Here is a 14565-nt window from a genome sequence, read left to right on the forward strand (position 1 = left end):
CAGGCGGATGGTGTTAAGCGGGAATTTAAACCTTATCGCCATCCAAGTAAGGGTTTTTATTGATAGCGGTCAATTTAAAATATTACACGACGTAGTACATCGCATTAACTCCTAAAGTTTTTAAATTCCAAAAAAATACATTTGAAGATAATATCCATACATTTGTTATGTCGAAAAGTTAATTATATGAAATTCCCTCGATAGAAAAAAACCGGAAAGCAAGCTCCGAAAATTATCTTAAAAACACGTTTTGTTCTGTTATTTTATATGTTATAGGCATGAAAAAATTCACAGTGGATCTTTGAATGCAACTAAAGCACTTGTCGAGAGATTTTTGCTCTATTTCAGTAACGAGTACCTAGTGTTTTGTTAAATATTTTCACAATTTTTGTTTAATATATTATATTATAACTTGGTATATTTATATAAAAAACATAAAATCCTATACATTTCCATTTATATACACACCATTAGAAACATTAAAAAATGTACTGTGGAAAAAAAAATTAACTGCAATTTAAAAAATATATTAAAAAGTATATTCACTAAAAAAGTAATTTATTAACTAAAAATAACTAACTAACACTTACGCCGTTTCCCTAGGGGTAGGCAGAGAGGACGGACCGCCAACCAACTCGGTCTTGGCACACACTCCTTGCCTCATTCACATTCATACATCGTCTCGTACATACTCTCCCGACTCAAGTATCTGATTCACTTGATCGTGCCATGTCTTCCTCGGTCGTTCACAACTTCTTCTACCGTTCACCTTAGAGTTCACCTTACACTCCTTTCTTCGTTTATTCGCTCTACTTGTCCAAACCATCTAAGCGTCCCTTTCCTTAACCATTACGCTTACATCAACCTTGAATTCTTTGCAGATCTCCGCATTTCACGCTCATCCGCTCACGATCAGACATGGTTTTACCCAGAGATGTGCAAAATGGGTACCCAAAACCATTTGAAATGCAAAATGGAAAATGGGTTTTAGAAAAGCATTTCAAAGGCAAAATGCAAAATACCTATTTTCAAAATGCATTGAAAATGCAAAATGGTTTCTCAGTTCAAACAATTAAAATAATTATAGAATTTTTAAACAATTTTGTCATTTAATAATGGACATCAATGTAGAACAAACATATTACATGATGGTAAATCCAAAAACACCACGACTACAGATTATGAAACCACAAAATATTTGCGCGGGACTAATGTTGCCAACGTAAAAACATAGAAACTGCTATCTAACATTTAATATTACAGCGTCATGGCCCCATGTTCAGTACCTATTTGAATCAGTATTTTTTGTAATGGTATCACTCAATTGCCAGGGCTCCTACCAGGGAGCAACTTGACAAATGTAAATTATCTCTCATAGCGAGGTTGAGGACCGACTGATATTTGGGGCTTATGAAAAAAAGATGAGTGGAGATAGTAGGAAGAATGTTGCAAAAAAGCATTTAAAATGGCAAATGCATTGAGAAAAGCATTTAAAATGCAAAATGCAAAATGGTTTTTAGAAAAGCATTTAAAAAGCAAAATGCAAAATGGTTTTTAGAAAAGCATTTAAAATGCAAAATGGAAAATACCCATTTTGCATTTCCATTTGAAATGATTTATTTGAAATAAAGCACATCTCTGGTTTTACCACACATATGACCACAAGGAACTCATTTCTACAGCATTAAAACTTCGTCAATTCTTCCTCTGCCAGTTTTATGCCTCACTTTCATACATCAGGGTATGTACCAACACACCATTGAGGACTGTTAGCTTGGCTTCTTAATTTTCTTCTCAAGTAATTTATTATTCAGTAGTAACCAGGTATTCCAAATTTGTGGTTCTATAAAACTCACGTATTTACGTTACAGTAAAACAATTTTATGTTAAAACTGAAATCCAAACATATAACGATAATAACAATCCAATATTCTGTCACAACAAGAAAATAACAATATCAACAACAGCAACTTCTGTGTGACACTGTGCTATGGATAATTTCACCTGCGGCGCATAACACCGTCCACAGGTAACCACAAGGAACTTTCAGGCAGATTGGGTCGAACGTAGTGTCGGCGGCAGCGAGCCATCTCAAACAGACTAGTTTATTGTTGTATAATCTCCTCGAAATTGTTCCCACTTTGAAGTAGGGGTGCGATGAAAAATTGTGTTAATTAAAAACGATTCGATAATAATTTTCGGCCAAAAGTATTTTAGTGGTTTATTTTTGGGGTATTATGCCGTGTTGACGACGGGACTATCCTGGTATCTTGGTAGTCGGTACTTGACGGCTACACCATAACTAAACGCCGAAAACCACATTAATTATATTGAAATACCGGCCCTAAGAGGATTTACGCACGCAACATGATATCTCTTATACATACATACAAATACATTTCACCACAGTGAACGCATCTGACAGGACGACATATGCAGGGTTTTCCAATAATTTTATGGCCGGAATTCGATGGTATTGATCTGGACAACGTTTACTTGCAACAAGACGACGCTACGTGCCACACAAGCAACGAAACCATTGATCTTTTACGATTGAATATCAAAATAACACCTCTTATAGGAAAACCCTTTAGATGTATTTTAAAAAAAACCTATCAACCAAACCCTAGTCAGAGGCAAAGCTTAGTTTTCTGAAGCAATAATAATTGCAGTCCACATTGCAAACATACCAAAACACAATATAATAATCTGCCAGCAGGTTGACAGGTGTATTAAGTTCTAGTCCAACAGAACAAACATTTACTTGTACCTTACTGTATGCACTATGCACGATATGCAATATGCATTATGAATTGTCACAACTTATTAGCGACTAGTCAACAGTGCAAAATGCAAGACATAAGTTCTTGAGCTAGAAGCAGACTGAAGAAGACCACATGGTTCTAATCGAAAATTTCATAATATGAACCCGTGAAAAATCACGGGATATCATAATTGTAAGATTTTAATGTATTTATATATTATCTCAGGTTAATTGCCTCAAAAAAAAATAATTAGAGACGAACAGAAATATTATCTATCAAATGCAAACTCCGATATTAATAAATAAATATCCGTTAATAAATTTAAAAAAAATCGTTATTCAGATTAACATCTGTCTAAAATTAAAAAAAAACGAATTACACATTTCAAATACATAATAATAATTATTAATGATTAAAATAAAATAATTTAGTAAAAAAAAAAGAAAACCAAATTATTTTATTTTTATTGTTAATATGTTTAATTTGTCGAAATTACTTCGTTTTAGTGTTGAGTTTTTCTTTTATATACTCAATAATATTACTATTCAATTTAATTTTTAAAAATTTATAACCAATTTCTGCTGTGTTATTATTATTATTATGCTTGATAGCAGTTTCGCCTTCCGAAAACATTATCAAATTGTGGTGTGCCACTAATAGACGATATATAAAGACAACATGATTTAATTTTTATTACTTAATTTTGCCATTATTGATTTCCGAGTAAAATAAGGAAATTATTAATTTCCCTTTTTCCAATTATTGTATTGTTTAAATTTGTCTAAAGGTTGTTAAAGTGAGGTGTTTCCGAATCAATAATTTGGATGACTCAATTTGAAACTCATTTTCCCGCATTATTATAATTTAACTAATTTTTGTTGTTTGTTTTTGGGGTGTTATGCCGTGTTGCGCTAACTCCTTCTTTAGCCGACGTTTCGGACAGCGTTGCAGTGTCCATCATCAGGGCAGATCCGGTAGATCCGAAGACACTGATGGACACTGCAACGCTGTCCGAAACGTCGGCTAAAGAAGGAGTTAGCGCAACACGGCATAACACCCCAAAAACAAACAACAAAAATGCTTTTGGCCGTGAGAATCTAAAAACTTACCTTTAACTAATTTGTTTTTTTGTGTCCTAAAATAATTGAACTCGTTTAAAACATGTCTAGGAGTGGCGAGCGAATAACATTATTTTGTTAATTTACTAAACTAGCTTTAGGATTATTAGAATTTTTATTCATTTCCAACATATCTAAAATATTGAGTTTACGGCCTTAATTTTGTGTATATAACGGATGTGGCTTATTATCACCAATGAGTTAGTAATTTGTGAGTGAAAATACAAAATTGAAAAACAAATAATTTAAAAAATCGGTACCCACTTGATCGCTTGGCTGATATAATTAAATAATTATCAGAAAATGGAAGCCGGTGTTATAGTATATTTTATTTTTCGTTATAACGAGTATGTCAAACGTTCCAATGTACTCGTACAAATGTAGCAAAGTTCCACAGCCTCGAATGCGGCTAAATCCCCGGATCAATTAATGTCAGGAGAGACAATATTTGAACAAACGCGTGTCACGCGTGTGACCCGCGGGGAACGCGAATCGGGGACGATGTGGACAGAGGACACCCCCTAGAGTAAACCAACCGAGACTTTAATGTGGGCTGTGGTAGAGGCTACTAATACTGTCGAAATAATATTACGGTGGCCAGAAACGGACATTCGTAAATATAAAATGAATATAATAAATTGGCAGATATCAATTCGTATATAGTAAAACTGCCCCCATGACCTGTATAGTGTATATACTTACAGTTACTTAAAATTTCAATCAACATCTTCTCCGTAATATATTGGCGCACAACCGTTTCACGGAGAACACGAATAAATAAATATGTGGAACGGTATACTGGACATATATATTTTTCATTATACGAGGGTGGTCTGAAAAGTTTCCGACCTCAACGCAAAGATGGCGGTATTCTTCAATAAAAGCTAGTGAATATAGCTGTGCATCTTTTGACAGTTACTCACCAAAGTTTCGGCCATTTTGTCGAAATTTTTTCGACAGTCGTTTGAGTGAGTCGATGTGTGTGTGTTGTGAAATTGGAAAAATTGAGTATCGAGCTGTTATTAAATTTTTGTTTTTGAAAGGCAATACGCCTACGCAAATCAGAGATGAATTGGACTCTGTGTATGGAGACTCTGCACCATCATTTACTACAGTGATATTTTGGGCAGCTGAATTTAAACGTGGCTGTAGGAGGTTGGGAGACGATGAACGTTCGGGACGTCCAAAAACTGCAACTACTGACGATAACATTGATAAACTTAGTGTTAGACGAGCGCCGAAATGAGAGAGATAGCAGAGGTTATGAAAATGTCCAAAGAACGTGTCTGTCACATATTAAATCAAGATTTAGACATGAGAAAGTTTAGGAAGTTTAGGCGCAATAAATCCGATTTTTGGCGCCGATTAATTACTGTAGATGAAATTTGGATACACCATTATACGCCCGAAACAAAAATACAGTCAAAACAGTGGACTGCAAAGGGGGAACCGGCTCCAAAAAAAGCAAAAACTGTTTTCTCTGCTGGGAAAGTGATGGAGACTGTTTTTTGGTATAGTCATGGAGTTATCTTAATTGATTATCTTCAAAAAGGAAAAACTATTACAGGAGCATACTACGCATCATTACTTTACAAGCTGAAGGCAGAAATTGTGAAAAACAGCCACATTTGCAGAGAAATAAAATCCTGTTTCAACGAGACAACGCGCCGTCTCACACATCAGCGGTTGCCATGGCAAAAATCCACGAATTACGGTTTAACCTGCTTGACCATTCGTCTTACTCACCAGATCTAGCCCCAACCGACTTATTTTTGTTTCCTAATCTAAAAACTGAGCTCGGAGGACAGAGATTTTTGTGAAATGAGGAGGCTTCACGATCACTTCAGGGATCACTTTGTGAACAATTATTTTGCAGAGGTAAACGCCGAGTACTATTTGGATGGGTAAAGAGATCGCTGGGAGAAGAGTGTAGAGTTACAAGGAGACTATGTAGAAAAATAAATAAAAAAAACCTTGTTTCATTGTTACGTCGGAAACTTTTCAGACCACCCCCGTAAATATAGAATTTTGTATATTTATGTACTGGTGTGAAATGAGACCATTTGGAATAACAAACAACATGTAATTATGTCAAAATTTAAATGGACAGAGATTTAGGGGATTTAGAAAGCTGTGTTTGTAGTATTTAAAAGAAATAAATGGATTATGAACTCATCCCGAAAATAATAATAGTAGCATACATAATTGTTTTGAATGGATAACATTAATCCCAGGATAAGCCATTTTGTATTTAAATTGAGTTTCCAGAAAAATTAAAACACATCACTATTTTACTTCCGTTATAAAAACCTTCAGAATGTTGAAAAATAAATAACGTATTAATTATCCCGCAGCCAAGTGGGGGAGTAGGTAGGACCCAAAATTACTATCCTCCTTATATTAGCTTAAATACTTTACATACATACATCATTTTAGTATTTTACGTATTCCTGCGCAAATACATAAATTACCATTAATAATTGACTGAATAATTGGGATTTCTATAATTTAAAAGCCCAAGTTTCTACATAATATATGTAAATATATATTTTATTAAGACAGTAGTTATAGGCCTTAGCCGTAAGTCTCTAGATATAAGTCTCAGACGTAAGTCACTAGTTTTAAGTCAGTAGTTCTAGTGTTACCTATTTATGAAATATATTTGTACAGCGCCCTTGAGGTGATTCCTCACGAAAACGGCGCTATATAAATTAGCCAAATATTATTATTATTATTATAAGACAGAAAATGCATGGGGTCGTCGGAAGACCCACTTGGTTACGGACGTTTTGTTGGGCATCTTGGCCTGTCAAGAGTTAGAAAAGCATCCCGTAAAAAACATAGTTTTTACCTAAATGCATCTATTTTGCAATGCCTTTTAAAAAATGGTTTGACTGAGTTTTGACCCTTTCTTCCCAGTTACAAAATTTTATTTATTATACTAACTGCTGTAATGTCATCCGATTTCAGAGAAATGCATCTATTTTCGCGTGTACGTGATTGCATAGATGCATTGTCATCGAAAGCAAGTCTAACTGCCGAGTTCCAGCTCGATCGGATATTGGGAAGCGGGCTTATCCGCTTCAAAGATTTTAATTAATTCATTCCCGAAAACAAAAGAAAAATTCAAAAAGACGTATAAGCGAGTATGTCCGCGCGATGACCACCAAAAGTTGATCGAATGCATTGTCATTGAGATCAAGTCAATCGGCCGAGTTTCAGCTCGTTCGGATGTCGGAGAGTGGGTTCATTTCCGCTTCAAAGATTTGCAATAATTCATTCCCGAAAATAAAAGAGAAATTCAAATAGATGTATTTATTTCCCTCCCTAAACACGAGTTATTCTCAATTAGGGAGGTATTAATTAACAGCTTGGAACAAAGTATATACAGGGTTTTCCAATAAGAGGTGTTATTATGAATAGCCCGCTATTTCGGTAGATGTTACTTTTGAAGCTGTCATTTTTTGACATTTGACAAGTAGAAACTACGCCATTGATAAAAATGGAACGATACACGCTTCAACAACGCATTGAAATTATTAAAATTCACTTGAGTGAATCAAATGCAAATCGTCTTGAGTGATGAGGCCCATTTCCACCTCGGTGGCTTCGTCACCAAGCAAAATTGTCGGATCTGGGGCTCGGAAAACCCAAAAGTTATTATTGAAAAGCCTCTCTATCCTCAACGTGTGACTGTTTGGTGCGGTTTATGGTCCGGTGGAGTCATTGGACCTTACTTTTTCGAAAATGAGGCTGGAGCAACAGTCACGGTGAATGGATTGCGCTATCGAGAGATGATTAATGATTTTTTATGGCCGGAATTGGATGGTATTGATCTGGACAACGTTTACTTTCAACAAGATGACGCTACGTGCCACACAAGCAACGAAACCACTGATCTTCTACGATTGAATATCAAAATAACACCTCTTATTGGAAAACCCTGTACTTTGAAATTTTCTAAATATTAACCCTTTGTCTGCTGTACACTTACTGTTGTTCTTACATACTTATTTCAATATGTATCATTTGCTTTCTTCTGTTAATAAAAACAAAATAAAAAATAAGAATATCACTTTATTTTACTTTGTAGTTTCTCAATGATCAAGTAAAATATTAAAATAAACTGACGAGAATGCAATGCTATTACACTTTTTCCTTTGTTTTGTAAATAATTATCAAACATTTAGCATCTCAATATTCACAAAAAAAAAGTTAGAATTCAGTTGAATACGTGCTAATTCTCAAAGTTCGTGATTTTTTAAATGGTGTCAGGGTTATTTGTCAAAATCACATAATTTTTATTTAAAACCCTTCTGCACACCGCAACAATAATGCTTTTGAACATAACTCTCCCTAAACAAGTCGTATTTCAGAACATATCCTTCAAAAGAAAACTTTTAATGAGGGCAAAATCACAAGGATTGGTAGGTAGGTAGGTATTCGAAAACTTTACTCAAAACAAGGCCGCCATACTAATATGGGGAAGATAAAGCCGGTGCGACCTCAAAATACTGAAACTGATCCTGCTTTTTTTTTTTTTTTTTTTTTTTTTTTTTTTTTTTTTTTTTTTTTTACAGTAATACCGCACAAGAGTCCCAACTGCTCCCGTCTGGAGCGAGTGAGACTATGGCATCCCCAATTGGGGTATGTTGTGAGGCTGAGGGTATTGGGGAGGGGAGGGAGATGGGGAAGAGGAAGGTGGGGAAGTACCTGGCTATTCAGATCTGGTCACCAAACACGGCTAAAGCCATTTCAAGCAACGTTTCAATTCTGAATGGTGGTCTTACACCAGGGCGATACTGAGAGTATCTTCCACTCTGGAACGTGCCGCAAATATACTATATATTATTTTAAATTATTAATTGTGAAATAACACAAATTAATCAAATAAAATTTATTTGCGCACGCCGGGTTCGAACCCGCGACCTTCGGATCTGTAGTCAAAAGCGTATACCACTAGACCACGCCGGCCGTCAATATATATATTAAGAAAAATGCTAATATATTAAGAAAAATATTTTTAAATACAAAGCGTTATACGGTCTTGAATACGTTATTTTTATTATGTTTATACTTTTTATTAAAGACTATATCTTCAAATAAAAAAACTATAAAAATAAGTGTCATTTGACGAATATTCGTCTTTTTGGAAATAATAAACACAAAATTTTAGAAGAGATATTATTTTTACTATTACTCATTTATTAATTATCATTTATCATTATTAATTTACTTAATTTTTTAGAAAGAAAGACAAACACTCCCGGGTTACGAATAACCTGACAATATTTGAAAATCTCCTACTTTGAAATTTTGTTTTTTGGTTTGCTGGTAGATTTCTCGTGCTGGCAAATTGTTTTACAAGCTTGTGTTACAGTGTAAAACCACCGAATAGATAATGCCAAGAAGTGTGATGTATACCGAACCGAAAGGAAACTGACACCGCCAATTTACGTGTGACCTTTCTACTTCTAGGCCCCACGCCAATGAAATTGATTCGTTCATGAAATAATTTCGTCTATGTCCGGCACACCGTCACGCCAACAGCACATCTATCGGGTTATCTCTTCTTGAGTGTGTAAAACTAATAGATGTTATTATGTACATAATAAAATCATGCAATGTTAATTTTTGGCACAGAATATATATGCAAATTTAACTTCATATAAGCGATGCACAACCCGCGGTACAATTCTACATTTTTTGCTAAAAAGGTTTGGTACCTTCTTTATGGAGTGAATGTGCGCTTTATATTTAGATCATTGTTTCCACAATACGTGTGTTAGGAACATTTGTTTAACAGAACTAGAAAAATTCATCAAATTGAAAAGCTTATGTATATGTAATGTACTTCTCAGTGAGTGCAAGAGATTGTTGAGATGAAGAATGATTAGATATTAATTATAAGTGTAGTTCCAATCACAATAAGATTTATTTAGTTTTACGTTCATCAAGAGTGAATACTAGAGCCACAGACGGCTGGCCTATATTGCAGATATAAAGATTTCAGATCAAAATTTCCCTAAATAAATAACTTGAATAGTACTTTCACAAAACTTTAATAGATATTAACTGCGAAATTTTATGAATTTTTCAAGTTCTGTGAAACAACTGGAAACTGAACTGAAACCTTTGGTGTCAGTTCTCCTTGATTTTTTAAAAGCTCGTCAAAGCACAACGTCGACGAAGCAATAAGAAAAACTTCTTTACACATTAACTTTACCAATAAAAGATTGTGCATCGCTGCCTTATATGATAGATTAAACACGTTGAAAAACCTACCTAAGTACAATGCTAAACAACTGTTCAACAACAAATACAAATGTAAATAAAACATCCAATTGTATATCCTAGTTCACTTCAGCTGGAAATAGTGCCAGACGTACCATCGGTAGCCCGACGACGTTACGCTGACGAGCTGGACCGATGGTCTTCGTACGCAGCGCGTGGCACTACAGCTCTTCATTCTTTCACCTATAAATTACCGCATGCGACTGACGTACGCATCGCACTTTTACCAGCCATAGTGATGTTCGATCTATCGTGATATGTAGGTACTCATTATAATTAAATTCAGTCGTTGATATTTCCTTTCACTTGTAGATACTAGATTTTTTATTACAAGAATAAATTCTAAAGCATTCAATATAAAATTTAAACTTACTTGTGTAGTCCCAGCTCTCTTGATTGTTTTTGAACACATTCAATCTCTCCGGCTGAAATAAAACAAATAAAATGTTATTAAAAAAATATTCTCAAAACTTAAATGCCATTTTTCATGTAATTTTTTTTGTGACCAGAATTACGTGAAAGTTTGAGGAAAAATATTTTGTATTTTCATAAACCGAAAGTTTTCACGTGGTTAAATGTAAAGAACCTCGAATGGGATTTAATTCATCCCTTTCTAAAAGTAATACACAAAGGGTCAAAACTTATAAGCATTACGCAAGTTGTTTTCATCGCTTTGTTTTGCATTTTTACTTTTGTAAAAGCAAACAAACCATTCACAGCTTCACAGGGGTCAGCGCCCTAATTTTGATATTCAGGGTTGACCAAAGGGAATATTATGAAAGTGGTAAATATGTTACGTAACTAAACTGATCAATTTTATATAACTAACTAACAATCACGCCGTTTCCCAGCAGGGGTGGGCAGAGAGGACGGACCGCCAAACAACTCGGTCTTGGCAGACACTCCTTACCTCATTCACATTCATACATAGTATCATACACTCTCATATTATTTTGACTCTTGACATGTCTTCTTCGGGGGTCTCCGACTTCTTCTACAATGCGTAATTCAATGCCGCTGAATTCGTTAAGGAATACCAATTTACAATGTTAGCGCTATAACATTCACACACTGGCACTAGTGCACAGTGATTTTAAACGGTTTGCGAAATTTTCAGCGATGCGTGAATTGGGTGTCCTTTACTATCAAGATGATTTTGCGAACCCCGATGAAGCAGTAATTTTTTTACAAATAGTAAGTTAGTGAAGTGAATCAATTGCAAGTACCCCCACTAATTAACTTGCCTATATTAGATACTAGGTACATTTTAAAAGTTAAATTAAGTGCGGGCAATTTCAGTAACGAGCCACTTCTGGTTAACATGAAATAATATGCTGCATTTTACGTACAGTGTCTTAGTTTACAATTAGTTAAGTCTCGAATCAATATTAGTTTCACCAACATGCAGATTTCTACTAGAGGTAAATTAAATTACCGTATTGCCGACCATTTAAACGTTTACATTAACAGTTGATTTCAGAAAAATAATTCTCTTGCATTTTAAAACACCAAAAGAGTTAGATCTAATAAAAAGTGTTCCTTCAACACTCAGTTCGTGTGGGTATAACTTCAAAAACTCTTTCACGATTGCAATGTTATATGAAGAAGTGAATAAAGCAATACGATCTGAAAATTCGATAAGTGTTTGGAATCGCAACATTCGAGTGGCACAGAAAATCTTGACTTGCTGACAGAAACACAAAGAGCTCAAAAAGCATCATATGATTATCAATTTTAACCAGAACCCTATTTTCCCACCCCTCCCCTCTAGAATTTTATCTTAATTGCGCCAGCTAACAAAGGGGCAGATATCGCATTAGAAGGAGCAGAGACAAAGGGAAGGAAGGTTTTTTTCCACCCAACAGAGAAGAAAAGCTGCGGTGGACTGGTATAAAAGAAACAATTGAAAGATTGCGCGGGTTTCTTTAAAATGTAAACTTATTGTCCGGTCTTTGGAGCGTTAATTTCTTGACAGAATAATAAATAATAATATTTAATGACAAAGATAATATTTAATGGAATTAACAGACCTTTTAGCATTCTCGTATGTTTAAAAAATTGATGATTAGCATTTAAAGTATTAGAAACGTGGAAGAAATGCAAGAAGTTAAAAAAATTAAAATAATTATTCGAGTAAAATATTCAGTATCTGTCTCTAGCCAATGACAGTACCTACAAGTTTGATATGGCGATTGTAGTAAAATTTAGAAAGATGAACGATTGAAATGGGAGTCCTTAATTCGAAGGACGATTCAATTCGACGTCTTTGAAGGACTAAAATTATTGAAAGACTTCTTACAGAGATACACGAACGCACACTTAAGCACGAAAAAATTAAGTGGATAAAACGAAAGAGCCAAATAATTGTTAATTTTGAAAAACTAAATAAATTTCAATAATGAAGTGTTGCATTTTTAACACACTTGAAATCTGGCATAATAAAGTTTTTCAAGCGGAAGCTACAAGCCAAAAATGTGTATATTCTTGGTGTACCTTATATCGTAGGTAATAGGTATTAAAATCGCGAGTCCAGAAACGTTCGATTTCAAGCAAAAAAACTGGTTTTTATTTATTTTGTAAATAATGTTATAAGAAAGCAAAAAAGTTTATCAAGTGAAACTGTCACAGATAATCTTAGCTATAATACTGTATTTTTTAAAAGTTGTTTCCTTTATGCGTTCATCAGTTTCTACTGAAATTTTTTTTTTTAAGTAGTTCGCATTTATATTTTTTTATTGAGTAATTTATTTTTTTTATTTGTAATCTACTCAAGCGAAGCGATAGGAAAATCTTCAATGTACCTACAGCATATTTTTTGGTATTCATAATGTACACCAATTCGTAAATAAAGATTAATCAAAATAGTGATTTGGCAATAAGCTTCGCCTTAAATGCAAACATGCTTTGCAACTAACTGTTCGTAATCATTTTAATAAATATTAACAAAGTTATTACTGCTTTAATAGTACCTTAAGTACTTATTTTGTACTCTTGTTATTATATACAAATCTTTTGTACAACAGAACTCTCTATGATAACTTGCATTGTACCTGCTTATATAGTTCATACTCAGTTTATTATATTATGTACTATATACTTATTATTGTACTCCTATAACGATGTATACATGTAAAACCCTACAAGGCGTGAATCTCTAAATATTATTAAAAAAATAACTATCCGCGTCTGTCTGTTTGTGCGCTTGGTTCTTTTAAACTACGCAATTGATTTTGATAGGGTTTTCACTAATATTTAGAAAATTTCTTCGTGGATATTAATTTAACAGCTATATAGCTCGAGAAGGAAAAGTCCTTAAAATCGAAAAAAAAAAACTTAGTAAATTTTTTTATTTTGTATTTTTTATTGTACAACAGAACATTCATTCCAGTTACAGTACTATTTTACATCATAAAATACAGTATAATTTTACATCACACCAGCATTTGGCTAAGTGACTCTTCAATAATTGTTTTAGGTCATTTAGAGCAGTGCTCCGCAACCTTTTCTCACCTACGACACACCAAATTTCTTCCTAGAATTCCGCGGCACACCAAAAGCTAAAATATATAGATATTTAATTGATACACAAATTTTACAATAATTTCTTGTTTTTTATTTGAAAAGTATACATACATAAATATAAATATAACATATTTATTTTTATGCAATCTTAATAATTATTAAAAAAATAATAATAAAATAATGAGCGATTAATTGTTAAATTATCCTGCGCTTGTTTCAATGAACACAAGTTTTATATTCGGCTCGATTTTTGACAGCCCCACCCGAAGTTCTTGGTCAAGACCTTTTAAGCATGACCGCCTATCATTTTTAATTAATACAAGCGTTGAAAAACTTTGCTCACATAAATATGTTGTTGAAAATGGAAGTAGTGTTAAGAATGCTTTCACGGAAATGTGAGGATATTCTTTTTAACGTAAATCCAGAAAACATCTAATTGATCTTCGGAGAAGTGAAGTATTAATGTCATGTCATTATTAAAATCTGTAAATTCCACTCGAATTTGCAGAGGCAGAGTGCTTCCGTAGAATTTATTGCATTGGTTGCAAAAGGTTTTCGAATCCAATAGTATTGTTCCGTATTAGTGGAATAAAAATACTGACCAAATTTCTGCTGAAGCATACTTAAATGTTGTTGTGCCAGATCCACAGTTGATTGTTTGTTTTCAATTGTACTATGATTGATCCTTTGGTACATTTCCAAACATCCTTTTTGCAACTCTTTCTGCCAAAGTTCGTTATTAAGTTCATTCAAATGCTCGAATATATCAGCCACGTATGCAAGTTTGGCTATCCAGTAATTATCATCGAGGTGCTGATATATTTTGGGAATATTTTGAGTTAAAAAAAACTCACACACCTCGTGAC

The 14565-nt window shown here is 33.9% G+C and overlaps 1 protein-coding gene across 1 annotated transcript in view; it reads right to left on the reverse strand.

The window, feature by feature from the left end:
- LOC149409659 (heterogeneous nuclear ribonucleoprotein L-like) overlaps nt 1-14565 on the reverse strand; it is a 121455-nt gene that overhangs the window by 46536 nt on the left and 60354 nt on the right. Inside the window, exon 3 of the mRNA XM_089649639.1 lies at nt 10551-10602. Within this exon, the coding sequence (XP_089505765.1) occupies nt 10551-10602 (52 nt within the window). The remainder of the gene's footprint in view (nt 1-10550; nt 10603-14565) is intronic.

The sequence above is a fragment of the Hesperophylax consimilis genome, chromosome 30, assembly GCF_061612785.1.
Source record: "Hesperophylax consimilis isolate HC1 chromosome 30, BYU_Hcon_1.0, whole genome shotgun sequence".
In the NCBI taxonomy this organism is placed as follows: Eukaryota; Metazoa; Arthropoda; class Insecta; order Trichoptera; family Limnephilidae; genus Hesperophylax; species Hesperophylax consimilis.